The 21,774-nt window shown below is 33.4% G+C and overlaps 1 protein-coding gene across 1 annotated transcript in view; it reads left to right on the top strand.

Moving 5' to 3' along the window:
* Dhc98D (Dynein heavy chain at 89D) overlaps positions 1-21,774 on the top strand; it is a 252,715-nt gene that overhangs the window by 3,180 nt on the left and 227,761 nt on the right. The window contains exons 5-14 of the mRNA XM_075295234.1: positions 537-1,131; positions 2,970-3,083; positions 5,741-5,933; positions 5,998-6,291; positions 12,443-12,550; positions 12,657-12,829; positions 12,905-13,500; positions 17,154-17,315; positions 17,374-17,482; positions 17,540-17,622. Coding sequence (XP_075151349.1) covers positions 537-1,131; positions 2,970-3,083; positions 5,741-5,933; positions 5,998-6,291; positions 12,443-12,550; positions 12,657-12,829; positions 12,905-13,500; positions 17,154-17,315; positions 17,374-17,482; positions 17,540-17,622 — 2,427 coding nt within the window. The remainder of the gene's footprint in view (positions 1-536; positions 1,132-2,969; positions 3,084-5,740; positions 5,934-5,997; positions 6,292-12,442; positions 12,551-12,656; positions 12,830-12,904; positions 13,501-17,153; positions 17,316-17,373; positions 17,483-17,539; positions 17,623-21,774) is intronic.

The following is a 21,774-nucleotide window of genomic DNA, read 5'->3' as shown; positions in this document are numbered from 1 at the left end:
GTGCACAATTTTACTACAAAATAAAATAGTTCATAATTTCCTAAAATGGCAGAAGTTTGCTTAAATTGAGTTCATAAGTTGAATTGAACTTCGTACAGCGCTAAAGACATTTTAAAATTTTTTAAATCCAAGTTTTTCTTTCAACATATGCAGTTTTCTTAAACAACAGAAAAAAACAATTATTTTTAAAAAATGTCTTCAGTTTGACAAAAAGTATTAACTTATTTATAACATGTTGCAATTAGAAATCTATTTTAGTTTCTAAAAAAAAAAAAATTCTAAAATAAACCTACATTTACTTCCACGGTGGGTTCACTTTTTTTGGGTGGATATCATGTAATATTTTTTCAAGAAAGTTTCCAATATAATGCCTAATTGCAAATTTCAAAGCTTTTAAAATTTTCAAAAAGTAATCAGAAAATCTATGAAGATTAAAAAAATTTAATAAAAAATATCTATTTTATAAGCTTTCGATGATCGATGTAATAATTTCTTTAAATAATATCCTCTATGCAATTTATATTTCCTTTTCGCAGTCACACCTCCAGGTACACATACGAGACAGCAACGAATTGTGCCAATCTATTGAAATGCTGGAAAACGGCCTACCTGATGAGCCGTAAATACATTGAAGATTCCGGAGCAGGTTCCAGATGGGAATTCGATCGTAATGCCCTCTTCAATGAAGTGGACCATATCAATCGAATAAGCCGTGACATTGCCTCTATTGGACGAGTTTTTATTCAATATGAAAATCTATTTGGCAATCGTCTCAAATGCCTTATCACTGATCCCACATTAATAGAAAATCTAATGCGCAAAGTCTATCGTTTGCTTGATGAGATGCTAACCAGTGTGGACTACGATATCTTTCGTCCGGGAAATTGGGAGAATTGGGAGCATACGTTGAGTACTTTTAACAAACGTTTAGCTGCTGTCGAATCAGAGGCCAAACAAGTTATTGAGAAAAGCATAACAATGTTGCGATCATCCGATCTAGGTTTGGAGTTGATAAAAGATATCAAGAACTTGGATACCAGACAAGCACTGACAGAATTTATTTCAACGAAACATGAAAATTTACTGAGATTTTTTGTATCCGAAATAAATACCGTAGAATCCGAATATATGGTAAGCCAATCCAATTAAAAAGAGTCGAGTGATATCAACTTAAAAATAATAATAAAAAAAATATTAATACACTCGATATCATTGGAGAATCAGAAACTGTCTGTATTAGGCTAATATTTAATTTTGTACGCAAAGTAGTTTAGTTAAGCCTTCCAACAAAGTGCTATCCATGTATATGCCAAGAGCAAGTCTTGACTGAAAATATTTTAGGTATCTAGCCATTTCGAAACTCATTTCATATGAATCTCATACCGAAATTAAAACTACGAAAAGTAAATAAATTTTTCATATGAATTACGCTACAAATAATGCTTTACGAAACTCTCGAAATTGAGGATGAAGATAAAAAAATACAGTATCGATTTTATTACATTTAAAAACAATATTTCATTTTGTAACACAGCAAATTTCATTCATCCATATACAAAGGAAGGAGTAGGTATCCCATCTACCCATACCACTAATAATTCTGTATGATATTATATATGTACGAGGGCAGATCAGAAACTTCTTAGCCTAGCATAGAAAGCGCGGTATAAACAGAAAAAACTTAAGTGTTTTGGAAACTTCCATCTCTGTTATGAACACATGTTAAATTTTGTTACGATCTGGCAACTCCTTCATGTAAAAACAGGTATTCAAAAAAGACGCATCCGCAATTTTTTTACAATGGAAAAATTAGTCATTAAATATTTACATCAAAAAGGTTTATCGGGATAAGAAATTCATAATGATACGGTGAATGAGGTGAAAGTGCTCCTTCATATGCAACAATAAAAAATTAGGTTGCTGAATTTACGTACAAGCATTGAAGATGAACCACGTAGTGGACGTCCACAAACAGCAACAACAACAGAAATTGTAGCCAAAGTGCATGATATGGTATTAAATGATCGACGAATAAAAGTGCGTGAAATTGCTAATATCATGGACATCTCAAATGATCGAGTCCATTTAATTTTACATGAAGAACTACAGATGAAAAAGCTTTCTGCAAGATGGGTGCCGCATTTGTTAACAGTCGATCAAAAACACATAAGAATGAACATTTCTCAAGCTTGTCGTTGATGAGACATGGATCCACCACTATACTCCAGAGACAAAAGAACAATCCAAACAATGGACTGAAGCTGGAGGAAGTGCCCCAAAGAAGGCAAAAACAATTCAATCGGCTGGTAAGGTTATGGCAACAGTTTTTTGGGATTTCAAAGGTATTTTATTGATTGACTATCTGCAAAAGGGTAAAACAATAAATTCAGAGGACTATTGCAACCTTTTGGATCAATTAAATGTACAAATTCGAGAAGAACGTCCTGGCTTACAACACAAAAAATAATTTTCCATCAAGACAACGCACCAGCGCACAAGAGTATTTTAACAATGACTAAAATCAACGAATTAAAGTACGAGTACGAGCTTGACCACCCACCTTATTCGCCTGATTTAGCTCCCAGTGACTTTTACTTGTTCCCAAATCTAAAAAAATCCTTGCTGGCAAGCGTTTTACCTTAAATGAAGATGCAATTACAGTTCTAAACCACCATTTTGAAGACCTTGAGGAAAACTATTTTAATCAAGGCATAGAATTGCTAGAAAAGCGTTGGACTAAGTGTATTGAAGTTTTAGGAGATTATACTGAAAAATAAAAATATTTTTGAAAAACTAACTATTCTCTTTCATTGATAGGCTAAGACGTTTCCAAACCGCCCTCGTATATATGTGTGTGGGTTTGTTTATATGTATGAATATATGAATAACTGCATAACCTTGATTTGTTTAACAATATCCTTGTGTTTGTGTTGTATCTCTTTTTTCATCGTTTTCGTTTTTATTTTTAGAATCATAAAAAAGCTCCGCCAATTGGTAAACATCAGCCAGCAAAAATCGGCGCCATACAATGGACGCGATTATTGAGCGCCAAACTGAAAATATCTGTGTTGGCATTTAAAAGGGTAAGTACATTTGTATGCATGGAGCCTTCAATGACACCACCTTCATATGCCGTTCATCCTATCACCAACATCGTCATCATCATCACTCCTCTCTGATAGGCATTCTACCAATGGTTCATACACTTCAGAATTGCACATGAATGATTTCATTGTTTGGTGTATTTTCGCGGTGGCATGGAAAATTTTGAATGGTCAACTGGTGAGGCCAACATTGATTGCTGATGAACGACCAGGCACCATTCGAGGCACTGAGTGCCAAACAATGACAACAACAATATTTACTGAGTCTTTCATGGCATTCCCAATTTTATGCATTTATTACAAATATTCTGCGTTTTTTTTTTTTGGTTCAATAAACAAACAATTCCACGTTTTGATGCAATTTGCGTTTTATGGTGAGAATTTTGTTGGATGAACAATGGGAGAAACCACTAAGGCACAGTGGTATAGTTTGGTTTTGTAAATTTTGCCTTAGTCCTGCTATAGGAAAATAATAACTGACCTGATTTCCAGAAGTATGTAATTTGAATTTGGATATTAAATACATTTAACGATATTGTCAATATGGTCAGGAATTCTTTCAAGGTTTGATGGTCAATAGGTTTGTTCATTGCCTGAAACTATTTGGCATTTCAATTTTCTACTCTCGCGACACATTTGGTATCTTTTACAATATTCTTTAATTCATAAATTAGAATAGACTGGAAAAAAAGCTTACCCAAATTGAAAAATTCGATATTGATTACGAGTTAAAGGATGAACTACCCAGCAAAAAAAAGGGTCGCCAAAAAAGTAATGAAAATGTTTTTTTTTTTTTTTTGGATCCGGAAGTGGTGCAAAATTGACGCAGAAGCGATGAATTTAACATGGGCTTGTCATAGGACGGAAGTCCTCCGTTTCAACAGCCGTTGCACTGAATTTGCATCACTTCTTAAGGTGTGATGCGAATCCAGTGATTTGGATGTGAATAAAAAAATTGTGTGATATTTTGACGAATAAATAATTTTTGAAATATTTTTAATGTATTATAACGCTTGTCAGGAACGGCAAAATTTAAATAATTTCCACTATTTTATTAATTTTTAATCTGTTTTTAACCCATTTGAAACAATAAAATTTTAAATTTCCCATTAAAAAAATGAAAAAAGCGAGTTATAAAAAATTGACTCAAATGAACCTCCTGTGCAGTTAAAATAAGGAACATCTTTGGGAGAAAATTTTTGGAAGTGCTTTTAATGTTGTGCTTTAGGAAGAACTTCCAAATCTTTTTGCTGGGTACTTTTGGGAGCTCACATATCACTGAGATGCAAATGAAATCGGCCAGTACTCAGTGATAAGAGAAAACGTAACCACTGTGGTAACACAATGGACTGAATAGTCTAAGTGAGCTTAAAATAACAGACTCCAAATTATACATTTTGTACTTTGCAAAAGTATTTCTTTCATTGATCCCTAGAGGGAACAAAATCACCCATTGTGAATATTTCACACAGTTTGTTTGCATTGCTCTTATTTTGAAATTTGTTGCCAACATTTTTAATTTTTCTATAGAAAAAGAGCCAAAGTAATTTCATTGTTTGCATTTGATTTTGTTATTCTTGGAATGTGAACACTGGAGTTCCGAATCAAATGAATACGTTTACTTTAAGCCAAACGAGAGATCAAATTTTAATTGAAACTTTAGAATATCTTTTGAAAAAAATGCGGATTTACAGTTGATATACAAAAGATTATTAATGTTTATTTACTATATGACTAAATCCGACCTAAACCTAAAAGGTAGAGAGCCAAAACTTTCCCTCTCTGCTTAGAGAGATTTCTCTGAAGACACTAAGACATAAGCTATTGGATTTATTTTACCCTGCGCCACACTGTGGAACAGGGTATTATAAGTTAGTGCATATGTTTGCAACACCCAGAAGGAGACGAGATGGTGTCTTTGGCAAAAATGCTCAGGGTGAACACATTTTTGTAATCAAAGTCTAGGTCGCAGTTTTAGTCCAATCGACTTCAAATTTGGCACAATTATGTGTTTTGGCTCAGAATAGAACCCTATATATAGAATGTTTTACTCTGATTTAATTGAAATTTTGCACAGGGAGTAGAATTAGCATTGTAGCTATGCGTGCCAAATTCGGTTGAAATCGGTTCAGATTTAGATATAGCTCCCATATATATGTTTTTCTGATTTCGACAAAAATGGTCAAAATGCCAACATTTTCCTTATAAAATCGCCACTGCTTAGTCGAAAAGTTGTAAAAATGACTCTAATTTTCCTAAACTTCTAATACATATATATCGAGCGATAAATCATAAATAAACTTTTGCGAAGTTTCCTTAAAATTGCTTCAGATTTAAATGTTTCCCATATTGTTTTACTAACATTGTGTTCCACCCTAGTGCATTAGCCAACTTAAATTTTGGGTCTATAGATTTTGTAGAAGCCTATCAAATTTTGTCCAGATCGAGTGATATTTAAATGTATGTATTAGGAACAAACCTTTATATATAGCCCCCAACACATTTGACGGATGTGATATGGTATCGAAAATTTAGATCTATGTTACAAAATGGTGCAGGGTATAATATAATCGGCCCCGCCCGACTATGGACTTTCCTTACTTGTTTTTAAACATATTTGTTTTTTTACTTTTTAGATGGAAAATGATCCTAATCTTAAAAATAGTTATCTCAAACGTAGTGCATTTAAATCATATTTCGAACTTGTAAACAAAATGCACATTTATGAAAATAATCTTTTTGAGAAATATTGCTCGGAAGCAACATACATGGTCAATGGATTGATGCGAAAAAATATCCTTAAAATACAAATATGTAAAAGTGAGACATGTGAGTAAACTAGGATCCATCTGATTTTAGAGTGTCAATTATATCATTAAAATTTTTATTAAAGTGGCATATATATCTGATGCCTTGGAGACTATCAAATTGAAAAAGGGGAAATCTGTAGAGGAATCCACTCATTCTGGTTCCAGTGGCATTGACACTTTTAGCCAAACTGTTCCCACAGGATTTATAAGAAAAATAACCAAATTCACTGTAATTGCCACACTATTGCAATGGCTAATGGGAAGGAAACCGGCTGCAGATGCTCAATTGGTGAAAGCAATGGAATTCCTGAAACTTATGAAATCTGGAAAAGTGAAGCCAACCGAAAGGGATAAATTTTGTATTCAACAATGTGAACGTAAGTAAATATTTTTTTGGGAAATATTTTGCCATAATACAGAATCTTTATAAAAACAAATATTTTTTTTTCGAGTTATGATGAAAAATTGTTAGTCACGAAATAAAATAAAATAGTCTTGTCTAGTGAAGCATATTTCCACAATAGGACCAAATCTACGCTTCGGGTAACCCAAGAGAAATTATTGAGAAGCTTCCCCATCTTCAACACATGATGTGGAGTTTATGGTCCACTGCACTTAAAAAAAAGTTTACTTGGATCCAAAGATTTCGACCTTCCCTTAAGGATTTTTGTATTGATTCCGAGCCAAAGATGCGGCTTCTTTAAAATAAAGAAATTTTTAAAATTAGGATACACATCTCATTTATCAAATTTACATTCTCTTTTTGCGGTTTATTAATAAAGGTACCCACGTACAAACAAATGCCAGTTTAAAAATCCAAATTATAACGGATACTTCAAAATAAAAAATGTTTTCTTAATTCCAAAAAAAAAATTTAAACCAAAGACGCAAAATCCTCAAAATAAGTCTTAGCCTATATTTGAAGCGTTTTTATCTTAAATCTAAAGTTTCAATATTTCAGTTAATTTAAGGACAATTTCTTTAAATCAAAAATGGGTTTCTTTACTTTAAGGAAAATTAGCCCTAGTTTAATGATATGCGACTTTAGAGAACGGACGAAAATTTACAAAGTTTGTGTCCTAAATTTAATGAAAAAAATTTCTGAAGCAAAGATTATAAACTTTATTTTTATTAAAATTTCATTATTTTAAAGAAATTTGTCCTTAATATTTTGTAAATTTCGCATCTTAAAATTTATGTTGCGTAATCTTTAATATAACGTACATATTTTTTTCAGTGTGGGGTCATTGTACCTTACTTTCCGAAAACGAGAATGAATTAACAGTTACAATAAATGGCTTGGGCTATGATAATAAGTGAGCCTAACATAACTCTCATTTACGGGAAAAGTTTTCAGACTATCTATATCTCGAAGAAGTGATCACAATTGACCACCGAGAAGTTATGATAATGTCTACTCAATTCAAGACATTTCTCGTAAAAGGGGAGAGAGGGTAGAGTAAGGCTTAAAATTCAAATACAATGGTTCGATTTATTGGGAGGGGGTCTATTTTTATATTCGGACGAGGAATAGAAGATGTTTGTGAGGAAAAAGTTTGTCAGTTCATATTTTATCATATGGATTCTCTTTTGATGACTGTAGTGACAGTTTGTTATTTATAGTTAAGTGATTCGACACAAAACTCCGTGAAAGAAAATTTTGTTTTACTAAGGTCAACTTGGCTGTAATACTTCCGAAAAATTAATGAGATCGTCTTTAAATTTGTTATTGTGATATTGTCTACAAAGCAAAAAGTTAACTCGTCCTTAATGAACTTTCATAGGACATGAAGAAAAAAGCTGCAAAAATTAATAAATTAATAACTTAAAATTCGTTTCCTAGAATGAAGTATGCAAAACTTAAATTTGAAAGAGAATTATGTCTTCAATGTGTCCTTATTTCAATCCATGGCTATGAATCAGTACCAAAATCATTATGGTAAAGGCAAAATCTTTGGAACGGGGTAAGCTTTTATTAAGTGTGGAAACCAGCAAAAGAAAATACGCTATATTTTGAAACTGTAGACGTACGTTCCTCCGGAACAACGGGATAGCTTCGTTATTGTGGATTGTAATACAATTACAGTATACAGACGGACATTAACGTTGTTAGATAATAAATTATTGCAAATATATATATAGTCATAGAAAACTAAAACTTTTACCATTTAATTTAGGTTGTAACCAGAAATGGGAATTCTTTCTCCCAAGAACGAAAATAGCAATTTGCATTCGCTTAGATGTGGTAAATATTAAAGCAAAATTAATTTCCCATCTATTCTAAATGCAATCAATAGATTGGGTGAAATGACCTCAAGTCACCCCATACACACCCCATTCTAATTATCCAATTCAATATTATTAGAACTACATCATTTCTATGGAAGGCAATCATACTTAAAACTAAATCTGAAGTTTTTTTTTTTTTCATTGAACAGTGCCCAGCATTATGAATCTCTTCAATTCCTTTTAGCTTAAGATGATTTTACTTAAGTATCTTTTCAACGATTTTCTGATGGGTTTGCTACCATTCACCATACTTCTGAGGAAAGACACTTTGTTTTTATGACCGGAACTGGAAGACGGACGAACAGTTCAATTGCAAAAAAAAAATCGACTGATGATGAAAATGAAAGAAAACTCTTGCTGTGATTGAAGAAGACGGGAAAAAACCATCATTTAATGGAATTTATTGGTTTTCATTGGAGCGCACTCACTAATACGGCCAACCAATAACCAATGTAACCAAAGCATTTCCTAGAATGATGTTTGAAGATAGAAAAAAAAAAACTTCAAATGTAAATAACTTTAATGTTCGCCAAACACGTTCGCAATGATGGGTGGGTGGGTATGTAGGGTTTGATGCCATGAAACATAATGGAAAATTGTCGAAGAATTTTTGGAATAAACCAATCTAAAATATAATATGGCTTGTTATTATCCCAGGGCTTCTTCGTTCCTCTTAAAAGCTTGAAGTTAGTTACAAAAGTCTGGTCAAATGCTCTAAAGAGCGACTTCTTAAGGTACTTTGTAACGAGGTTTGTACCGAAAGGCTATTGTCAATACTATCATATACTATCTAGGGCTTGAAGATAACGAAATATTAACCCTCTAATGTCCCAATTTTTTTGCCAGCTGATTAAATTTTCAATGTTAACGCATATGCTGCAAATCCTCTTGAATAGTTTCAAATAAGTTTTCTTTTTATTTTGTCCATTTTTGTTGTCTTAAGGTGTGTTTTACTAAAAGCTTCCTTATTAAATGGAGCCCGCCTAAAGGCGGGCTTGGGCATTAGAGGGTTAAAATATTGCATATAGTTCTAATGGGAGATTTTCCATAACCACTTCCATGACCACTTATTTCTATATTTCGATCTAAAATTAAATGTTTCTATTCCTTGAAGAGATCCATAACATATGCCTTTCTTTTCATACATATGACGGCTTGTGAATACATGGCACAAGGTCTGTTGATTTTTTTCACCAGATTTGTTCAATATAATTCTCTTCGAAGTTTATACTATGTTTATAGTGACCATCCACTATTTCAAAAACATTTTGGTAGACTTCTTCACAGTGTGAATTATTTTGAGATATGAGTCGCTTGGTGAAGCAGCACTTTCGTTTTCTTCAAATACGGCCAGATTTTTTACATGGTTTTTGTTAGACTTCAGAGCGAAATAATGGAGCCGTATTTCATCCATTTGTAATGGTAGTTAATTGCTTATTTTTCTGTATCCCTAAATTCATAATCAAACCGATTTTTTTTGCATCTTGAATGTTAGTACTACAAAGTTTAACCAATTATTATTTGATTGGAACCCCATTACCAAATGTTGGTTAAAGTTTAATGTCTTCAAAGTAAACTATATTTCTTTAAAATTAGGAGAAATATTTTTGGTTTAAAGAAATATTTTGTAATGACGTTTACCTGTTTTTAGGGTTCTATTTTTCCCGGTTTTTTCCATTCCCGGGAAAGCGGGATTTTTTTTTTTTAATTTCCCGGGATCCCGGTCAAAGGGAAAGCTGCTTTGATGTGGCATACATTTAGACATTTGAATAAATTTGAATTCGCCTAAAGCTACGGTTATAAGGCGCTGTCTGAACAACTATGTTGATCTCTTACATCAGCCATAAATCATACTAAAATACGAAATATTTTGTAATAAAAAAATGTTACAATGGTTAAAAGACAGACTGTATAGTCAGTATAGTTTTCGGAAGAAGACTATTAATATTGTGGGAGTTTTTGTAACATTAAAAATTTGGGTGAAAATGAAAGATACTTATTTCGATTTCGGTCAAAATTCCCAAAAGGGAAACACAATCATGTAATACCTCATTCACATTACACTTCAAAAATCTTTACTTTAACTAGATTTCAGCTGTCATTTGCCTTATAAATAAGGGATTTAAAATCCACTTTTAATAGATTTCGAGCCTAATGTATGCGAGGTATAAATTTGAAATTAAAGTAACTTTATATAAATATATATAAAGGTTGGAATTTTCACATTTCATCAATAATTGCAATAATTATGAAATTTTGAAATTGTGCAATTATTCAATTATGCAATTTCAAACGTGACATACATAAGGTAAAATATCCCGTTGTTTATAAAGGTTTACTCAGCCTACCAGTCTATGGGAATTTTGGTTTACAGAAATATGACAATCATAAATTAGGAAGTGCAATCTTTCTTTTTAGAATCTGAGCTAGAACCCGACTATGTATGTCCCACACGGCAACTACTACTACATGGTACGATATTCATTCACATTACACTTCCAAAATCCACTTTAACTAGATTTCAACTGTCATTTGTCATATTAAACCCTCTATTATATATAAAATATTATAAACAAAATTTCCCGGGAATTGCCGCACTTCATTCCCGGGAAAGCGGGATCGAAAATATAGCAAATTCCCAGGATCCCGTTAACGGGAAAACCCCCTACCTGTTTGTGAAGAGCTTCAAAGTATTACACAAAGAAAAGATCACAATGGTTAAAACAGTCTTAGTGTACCTGAAACAACAGATAGCCACCATTCAAATAACCTCATCTAGCCCATATGATCACTTGAAACATGTTCCAAGAGATAACGATCAGTTCGTAAATACACTGAAAAAATATTGCCGTGAGGTCAAAGATTTCATGTCTTTAAAATATGAATGCAAATTTTGCGAGGTCAAAGATTTCATGTCTTTAAACTACGAATGCAAATTTTGCTTAGCATAGAAGACGCATTTCTCTAAAATAAAGTTTTTTTCCTTGTCCAAAAGTCGATACACTTTTCATTGAAGTCGTATTGTCCTTATAATTAAGTGATTTGACTTAAAAATGGGTATCATAACATGAAAGAAAAAATGTTTGGGCTAAGGTCAAATTCAATGAAATTGTCCTTAAATTTCTTGTCATTTTGCATCTTGCCAACAAATCAAAAAATCGTTCAGACGTTTAAAGACGTTTTTTACTTGAAGCATAGCATAATTTCTACTGGAAATCGAGTCTTAATTTGGAAAATAAAGTTGGCGTTAAATCGTTTTTAAAGGACTTTGATAGCATATGAAGAAAAAAAGCTGAAAAGGCGAAAAATTAAAATTTGATTCCAAGAAGCAAGTACACAAAACCCAAATTTAAAAGAGAATTGTGTCTTTAAAGTATCCTTACTTGTATTCTCCGCTTCTTTGGCTCGGAATCAATACCAAAATTGTTAAAGTAAAGACAAAATCTTTGGAACCCGGCACGCTTTTTTTCAGTGTAGGGATAGTATTGTCATATTTACACAAATCAAACAATAATATGGGAACTATATATAAACTTGATTTGTTCCCAACTTATATAGAGTTCGAACTAATTGTGTCAAACAACTTTATTATTGTATAGGATAAAAAATATCAAAAATACCAGACAGGAGGACAACAAGGGCTAAATCAATTAAGTATATAATTCTGATCCAGACAGTTTATATAATTTAGGCTCTAAACTATAGGCACATTTTAAAGCCGACTAAACATTTTATTACCTGACTACACCGTGCTTTACAGAATAAAAGGTATACCTTCTCATACATTTCTCTGCCTCAAATTAGCTCAGCCAAACTACTATATCTGCACCTCGTAGAGAATCAAAAGTTTATTTTCATCTGTTTAAGTTGGCAGCCTAAAGCTTCATCTTGCATGAGTTTCTCTTGGCTTTCTTCAGTGTACGATTATGTTAACCCAACTTCGTAAATTCAAAAGAAAGAAGAAAAAACAACTAAATTTGAATTAAAACAAATTACGGAAATTTGAAAGCACAAAAATCTTTTCCAAGTTGTAATGATGAGGATTTTATTAAAATCGTTAGAATTCTACAAAAAAAAAACTTTATCTCGTTAAAATGATAGCCTTCATCTGTATCATCATCATCATCGGCAACAGCTTCTTTGGTCAGCTATAATAATCATTTATCTATCTGTTAATAATTGCTTCATCTTTATTATTATTTCTTTTTACATTAACATTTTCTATTTCAAATGGAACAGTTTTGGTTAAGTCATCGACACAAGAAGGACTGCCCACATGGAGAGCATTGGTGGGTGATAAGATTTTGATTGAATATGAAATGCATTTCACTGTAAATTTGACAAGAGGTAAGTGGGTGGGGGGAAGGGGTAAACAAATCCAGAATTTTAGAATTTATTGTATGAAAATTTTAGATATTTTTGAAATAATGTTTTTGTTGTATGAACATTTTAGATATTTTTGAAATAATGTTCGAAGGGCAACAATTCGAACATTTTGGCTTTCAATTACCTTCAGTCTTGAGAACCGCTATTATGAAGAAAGAAATGCTTTTTAACGATTTCGAGGCCATTACCATGGTCATAGACAACTATAATGCCTTATTGGATAAACTATCCCTATCGGAGGTAAGTTTAAAGAGATTTACGCTTATTTTTTAACACATGGTTTTTAATTGCTTTTTCTTATTTTCCGAATTTCAGGTGAACTTTTTGCGTGATCACCTCTATGAGACTGAAGTTGCCATACAAGTAGGCGTTGGTCGTTACACCTGGCAATCGTTCAACATCAAAAAGTATTGCGATGGTGTTTGTGCCCTAATGCGTAAACTACAATCGATTGTATCACAAATTAATTATATACGAGTCGATATACGAAATCGTATAAATGAAATTAGAAATTTCAACATATTCACCATAGATGAGAGTAATGAGCATAATGCCACCATTCAATTCGACGTAGAGTCGACACAACAAAATCTCACAGATACCAGTGAAGATCATGAGTCCGATAGACAACAAACTAAAGTTGAAATTATACGAATGCAAGAATCTTCGGATTCCCTAGCACCGAATCAGAGAGAATGTGGTGTTGAGATCTATCATTGTCAAACCTATATGGAACGATTGGAGAACTCACGAACTGAGAAATGTTCTCAAATGAAGAAAATCTACGACTCATTAGGACCGGTATTGATAAAGTTGGAAAGTTTGGTTTTGGGAACATTCACTGGTCGATCTGAGAAAATGAGAGAGTATTACGTATATTGGGAAGAAGAGACCTATAAGTGTATATTGGAGTAAGTATTAGTGTGAATGAATTTTTCTTGATATTTATTTGCCCTTTGGACAAATAAGATCAAAAAAATTGATCAAATGAGACAAAAAAGAGAGATGCTATATACAAAACTTTATACACCCATCATACATGTTGCAAAACTAACGAAGGTGTATTTCCATTGCCTTTACTATAGGTCTGGCGAAGGGAAGTGGTTCCATTTGTGATTTATAGGCTAACTTTCAACAGAGCCATGTTCGCAAAATGCTAGATGTTTAATTCTCAACACTTCGTAAACCATTTCATCTTTTGGAATGAAATTTTTTTAAGTAAAATTTCTTATCCATAAGAACAATGTAAAAAAATCTTATTTTTTTATCATTGTGGTTCGTAAAATAAAGTTTGACGACAATTTTGCGTTTGGCCAATTCGTACACCCTTATAAGGGGAATTGAAATGCCAGATACAAATCTATAAACGCCAAGCTATATTTGTTTCAATACTGGCAAAGATCAGGTTAATTTCTTGTTAGAGACGATTTTTCTCCAAAAATTTCCATACCCAAACGGATTCTTTTGTCTGCAAGTTGCAATCACAATGTTCGATATAGCTTCAAGATATTAGTACAAGGTTTATCTGCAAGAGGATGGATCAATAATTACTAACCCCCTCAGTGATTCAAGGCTACGCAAGTGCCGTTTACTGTAGTCTACGAAAATTGCTGCTGTAGAATAATTCGCCAGTTCAGAAGCGGGAATGACTACATGCGTATATAGATACACTAGAAAAAGTGGTGATACCCTCCTTCTTCTTCAAGGACTAATGTTAATAATGGGTTTAATACGTTGGGTTTTCTCCCAAAACTCCAAACTAAAATCCAGAACATTAATTGCGTAAGATTTCATTTTCCTCAATTAATTCATTCGAAAAAGTAGCCTGCCAAAACCTTCCTACTTTTTGGTTCGAACTCATTTAAAGCTGTGATCCATATCGCTTACTTCGAAGAGGGTACAACGATGACTATTGGGAAGAAAAACTTTCCCTTCAGCATAGTAAAAAAACAAGTATGTACGGCCGTAAGTTCGGCCAGGCCGAAGCTTATGTACCCTCCACCATAGATTGCGTAGAAACTTCTTCTAAACACTGCCATCCACAATCGAATTACTTAAGTTGCGGTAACGCTTGCCGATGGCAAGGTATCTTAAAACCTCCTAACACCGTCTTCTAAATTGTATGTAAGTCCATACGTGGTTATATTAAATCCAAAAAGATCGATCAAATACGTATATAATTCAGTTTGACAAAATTTTCTATAGACATAAAAAAATTTTAACAAAATTTTCTATAGAAAGAAAATTTTGACAAAATTTTCTACAGAAATAAAATTTTAACAAACTTTTCTATAGAAATAAAATTTTAACAAAATTTTCTATAGAAATAAAATTTTGACTAAATTTTCTATAGAAATAAAATTTTGACAAGATTTTCTATAGAAATAAAATTTTAACAAAAATTTTCTATAGAAATAAAATTTTGACAACATTTTCTATAGAAGTAAAATTTGGAAAAAAATCTATAGAAATAAAATTTGGAAAAAAATTTCTATAGAAATACAATTTTGACAAAATTTTCTATAGAAATAAAATGTTGACAAAATTTTCTATATTTATTTTTGGCTCGAGTGGCAACCATGATTATGAACCGTTATCATGTGCTGACACCACGTACCAAATTTCAACCGGATTGGATGAAATTTGCTTCTCTTAGAAGCTCCGCAAGCCAAATCTGGGGATCGATTTATATGGGGGCTATATATAATTATGGACCGATATGGACCAATTCCTGCATGGTTGTTGGATACCATATACTAACACCACGTACCAAATTTCAACCGGATCGGATGAATTTTGCTCCTCTAAGAGGCTCCGGAGGTCAAATCTGGGGATCGGCTTATATGGGGGTTATATATAATTATGGATCGATATGGACCAATTTTGGCATTTTTGTTAGAGACAATATACTAACACCACGTACCAAATTTCAATCTGATCGGATGACTTTTGCTCCTCTAAAAGGCTACGGAAGTCAAATCTGGGGATCGGTTTATATGGGGGCTATATATAATTATGGGCCGATGAGGACCAATTCTTGCATGGTCATTAGAGAACATATACCAACACCATGTACCAAATTTCAGCCAGATCGGATGAAATTTGGTTCTCTTAGAGGCTCCGCAAGCCAAATCGGGGGGTTCGGTTTATATGGAGGCTATATATAATTATGAACCGATGTGGACCAATTTTTGCATGGTTGTTAGAGTCCATATACTAACACCATGTACCAAATTTAAGCCGGATCGGATGAAATTTGGTTCTCTTAGAGGCTCCGCAAGCCAAATTTTGGGGTCCGTTTATATGGGGGCTATACGTAAAAGTGGACGGATATGGACCAATTTTTGCATGGTTGTTATAGACCATATACTAACACGGATGAAATTTGCTTCTCTTAGAGCAATCGCAAGCCAAATTTGGGGGTCCGTTTATATGGGGGCTATACGTAAAAGTGGACCGATATGGACCAATTTTTGCATGGTTGTTAGAGACCATATACTAACACCATGTACCAAATTTCAGCCGGATCGGATGAAATTTGCTTCTCTTAGAGCAATCGCAAGCCAAATTTGGGGGTCCGTTTATATGGGGGCTATACGTAAAAGTGGACCGATATGGCCCATTTGCAATACCATCCGACCTACATCAATAACAACTACTTGTGCCAAGTTTCAAGTCGATAGCTTGTTTCGTTCGGAAGTTAGCGTGATTTCAACAGACAGACGGACGGACGGACATGCTCAGATCGACTCAGAATTTCACCACGACCTAGAATATATATATACTTTATGGGGCCTTAGAGCAATATTTCGATGTGTTACAAACGGAATGACAAAGTTAATATACCCCCATCCTATGGTGGAGGGTATAAAAATCGTTTCTTTAACATATACTCCCAAATATGCTCTGCTTCAAGCATATAGTTTTTCAGAATTTGTTCAAACAAAAAATTATTTGTACTGTGCAGACATATTACGAGTATATTTCGCCCTAAGCATATTTTTACGGCCCGATATATATTGTTAATTCGAGTTTCTAAACATTTGTTTACTTGCAGCAAAATGTCTTAAATATTTATTATATTTATAAAAAAAAGTTATATGTTTGTAATTTATGTATACAACACATAAATTTATTTATATACAAATTATGTAAATCGACAAGCAATCATGAACGATTCCTCAACAAATTACAATTTTATTTGTTTGCATTCAGAGAAATTATATTTAAGAAAATATATGATGCGTATATACAATGTTGTAACAAATTGACATATACATATGTCCCAAGCGTTTATGAACATTGTGTGCTAGCACTTAATGACCGTCTCTGCCCTTTTAGCATCGTTTGTTAAGCGATTTTGGCAAAGGACATGTCCATATTACTTTGATATACAAGCCGATCTACAATATCACATTTTCTTTTTCACATTTTTGTTTTCTTAATATCTAAATTATCAAAGAGAATAAAACATTTTGTATAACACATAATCTTTGAGCGCATCTTAGATTATATAAAATAATACACAAAAAAAATCTATCAATCTTTTTATTACTTTTTACAGTTTCACATACAAGAATCTCGAATGTTACTTGGATCGTTTATTAGGTAATCAACCCATGTTCGAAATAAACGCAGTAATAATTCTTTCAGAGATAATGTTGGAGCCATCTGCAAATGAGGTTAAAAATATGATTGTCCAATCGTGTAAGGATTTCCTAGAACGGTAGGTTTCCAATTTAGTGCATGTTAAGACGAATCCCTTCATAGTCTCTTAATTACAGACTGAAAATGTTTACACGTTGGATGAATGGCACTTGTATACCATGTTCACCTATTGAAAATAAAGGAGATGCCAAATATACTTTCACTTTTTATGAGGATGTGGTTAAAGTAAGTGTGCAAAAAATCATAAAGTTTTAATGGTAAAATGAAAATGATTTTCTACAGATTAAAACCATTGGTGGTTTAGTTGTCAAGATTCAAGAGTTAGCAAACCGTGTGGTTGAAGGTGCTAAGAGTTTCGTCAAAAGGTAAGTTTGTAAAATATTTCATATTACAGCTTATGTTACTGGTAATGATTTTTGGAAATTAAAAAAAAAATAAATAACTGTTAATTAAGGATTTTGATTCTCAATTGAAACCAGAATTTGAATTCCAAATAAACCCATAAAATGAAAAAGCACACAGTTATTGGATACAATTAACATTTCATTACTGATCGATCTATGAATATTGACTTTTATTGTGGTCAGTATTTCACACAAGTCCTGAATGCGTACTCTCAAAATTAATTCCTAGACTTTCTATGAAATCTCACCAAAAATTCATTTGTCTTTTTCGAATACCTAACGCATACATCAGGGTGGAGTGAAAAAAACGAATATTTTCTCAATATTCTGAATGAAAGTTTAACTATATGAAAAAATTTACTTTAGCATAGTAATTAAAACAAGTATAAACAGCAGTAAGTTCGGCCGGGCCGAATCTTAAATACCCACCACCATGAATCAAATATACTAGTTTCCTTTGAAAATTTCAGGAGGGTTTGATGACAGATATTTTCCTATTTTCTATAATCTGTAGAATTTCATCCTAATTATTTAAATGATTACGAGAAGTAAAATCTGGAAATTTTGCATTCAGTTTCAAGCGATTTTCATGATCAGTGCGCCTTCTATACCCTCAATAAGTGAAATCGGTATATATGGAGGCCTTACCAAATAGACCGATAAAACTAAATCATATACACTTTGTTATGGGTCTAAAATGCCAGTATATTTTCAATTTGTGGCAAATCGGATAAAAAATGAAATTTCTAGAAACCCTAGGAGTTAAATCGGGAGTTCGGTGTAATGGGGGCTATACCAAAACATGGAGGGATACACACAGTATTCAGCGCATTTAATTGTAGTTCTAGAATCTAGAGGGCCAGTTTATAAGGGGGCTATATATATAATAATATAATACCTCTAGATTTCCAATTTCAGTCAAATTGGGCGGATTCTAGAAGCCCAAGAAGTAAAATCGGGAGATCTATATCAAAACATGGACCGATAATCACTATTTTCGGCACATCTCTTTATTTTCCTAGATCGGTGTATATGGGGGCTATATCAAAACATGGATCATTACTCACCATGTTCGGCGCATCTTTTTATTTTCCTAGAATACCTCTAAATTTCCAATTCCAGGCAAATTGGATAAAAAGTACGGATTCTAGAAGCCCAAGAAGCAAAATCGGGAAATCGGTCCATATGGGGGCAATACCAAAACATGGACCGATATGCACCATTTTCGATACACTTTTTGATGGTCCTAAAGTACCTCTAGATTTCAAATTTCACGCAAAGTGGATAAAAACTACAGTTTTTATAAGCCCAAGACCCCAAATCGGGAGGTCGATTTATATGGGGACTATATCAAAACTTGGACCGATATAGCCCATCTTCGAACTTGACCTGCCGAATCTGTGCCAAATTTCAGGACGATAGCGCCATTATTGAAGGCTGTAGCGTGATTACAACAGACAGACAGACGGACATGCTTATATCGTCTTAGAATTTATCCCTGACCAACAATATATACACTTTATATAGCCGGATATTTCGAGGTGTTACAAACGGAATGACAAACTTATTATACCCCCGTTACCATTCTAGGGTGGTGGGTATACAAACGGAAGTCAATGCATACTACTGCAGACCAAAAGTGAGAGGAGGGAAATATTAAAGTTTAAATTCTTCGGGGACTTTTCTTTTTTATTGAGCAATAGCAGGGCTATTACGGACATTTCTTTACGCTTGTATTTGCAAAACGACGAAAAGTGCAGTTAATTTTTGTTTTAATTTTGAGGGTAGACATTTTGGCTTAAATAATTCTTTCAAATCAGTTTTACAAAAAACAGAAGCTTTGAAAGCCAGTATTGTGTAATGCTTAACGATGTAGCCCAATATCCACATTTGGACGCGTTATACGAGTAGGAGCATTATTTAAAATCCTTCATCATTGTAGCACTACATCAATACTAGACATGACTAGTGCAGAACCTCAACTCTTTTCTATCTATTATAAATTGCAATGATGATTTGTATTCAAATTTGCTTTGAGGCTCATCCTATTCCACTGGTCGTTGCCTTGGAACCCCTTTTTCATCCTTCACGCATTGAGAGTTTGCAAGGAGCTTTGTCGTATTTTCAGCTGACTGCATCCAAGTGGTGTTTGCCATGTGATAAGACTATTACAACTTGACCAGAACTCCAACAAATAATACATGGTACCCAAATATATACACATGAAAAAAATTTAACTATAGGGACCTAAAAGATTTTGGGGTGTTTTCGAAACGAAACCATCAAAAAAGCTGAGATGGTAACCCTACCCACAATCCAGTAAGCAAGCCAACACGCAGTTTGGCAAAGCCCATAGAAAGGGAGACTTGGTTACTAAGTGTTCGTTGCCTTCAGGCTGTTTTGGGATATTTTTAATTGTGCTAAAAACACATAATGCCTGATACCTACAGGTCCTTCCAGATGCTTCTATTGAACCAGAGATGATTACCAAACAACCTCCGATACCGACTCTGGGGCCAGTGCACTTTTTGTTAAGCGTAGTAATGAGAGGAGGGTCTAGAGTTCCACCACAGAAGCCTACATGCCGTACCTGAAGGTACTACTGAACCCGAGATTATTACCACACAACTTCCGATACCGAAGCTGATGCTAATGCGCTTGTACGTCATCCCCGAAATAATAGCACCAATGATGTCGCATAACGCTGGAAAAAAGTTAACCCAGTTCCAAAGATTTTGTCTTAATTGAAATATTTTTATTTATACCGAGCCAAGGACGCGTTTACGCTTAGGCCTTGCGCACTTGGTATTAGTGTCGTAGTAAAATATCCACGAATTTAAGAACAATTAAATAAATTTTGAAGATCAAGTTGAGATACTTATTTTCAATGAAAAGTTTATAAAATTTTGTATGGATATCATGCTAACATTAAAAACAAATTGTTTTTTTTTACCATGTACAAGATTTCAGATGCCAAACTCAATTTGGTGATCTTCAGGAGAAGAATGTTGAGGCCAAACGTTGTACAACATTGTTAAATTCCCATAACATGCCAAAAAACATAGCATAACCGATGGATGTGCTCTATACTCTCCTCTGAGCATATATGACAGCATCGTCTTAGCAAACACTAACACAAATTGAAATGCAAAAAAAAAAAAAAGAAACAGGAGCAATGCCAATGTTTAGATATGAAGAAAAATCTTCTCTGAAGAAAATACTCCCACACACACGCAAGCACACATGTAAAACAGCATAATGTGTGTTTGGAAATGGAAATATGCGAAACAAAACTAAGACGGTCGAAAATGCTCTGTAAGGAATGACATGGCTTAGATGGCAGATATGCATGTGAATGTCAGGAAAATGCGACTTTTCAACACATAATGTAAACATTTCATATTTGGTTTATGTGGCCCCCGCAAAATGACTATCGTCCAGTATTCAGATAATGTTTAACATTAAAATTTTTTTGAATAAGTACCCTATAATTGGTAGCAATAATTTTGCAAGTGGAGGTCTAAAGGGTTTTATTATGTTCCCTTGAGGAATTAATGGCTAGATTACTACCACAATGATGAGTCAGCTACGGATCAATGAAAGAGATTGTGCTACAGACTATGCAATGTTCGTTACTATTCTGTAAGCTCTGGCGGATTATATACAAAAATTTTTTTTTTCTCCCAATCAAAATTTTAGGCAAACAAATATCTTTTCCCATTTCCTTTTGTTTGGAAGAAAAATATATACTTTTTGTAATAAACGTTGATTCTTTTAAAAGATGTAAAACTGTTTCGTACAGACTATCTCAAAAAGGTATGTATAATATTTTGGCTAATTTCGTCTTCCCTCAATCCTTTCTCGCTTTCACGAGGTTTATTTCGTTAGCATATTTTTCTGTAATACAAACAATGTAGAAGAAGAATTATACGATTTTATAATGTTTTTAAATATTACCTTATGACTGGACGGAGAATCGAACCGCGGACCATTGTAAGCCAACACACGTCCCCTGCGCTACGTATCTTTCATCAATATACAATTGTCGCTATAGCTATCAACGCACAAACAACCCATACAGTCAAGCAGTTATATTTATAAAGCATAGTTTTG

This window comes from Haematobia irritans, chromosome 1, assembly GCF_050003625.1.
Source record: "Haematobia irritans isolate KBUSLIRL chromosome 1, ASM5000362v1, whole genome shotgun sequence".
NCBI lineage: Eukaryota > Metazoa > Arthropoda > Insecta > Diptera > Muscidae > Haematobia > Haematobia irritans.
The sequence above is the reverse complement of the archived record's forward strand: the minus strand, read 5'-3'. Positions and strand labels throughout refer to the sequence as shown.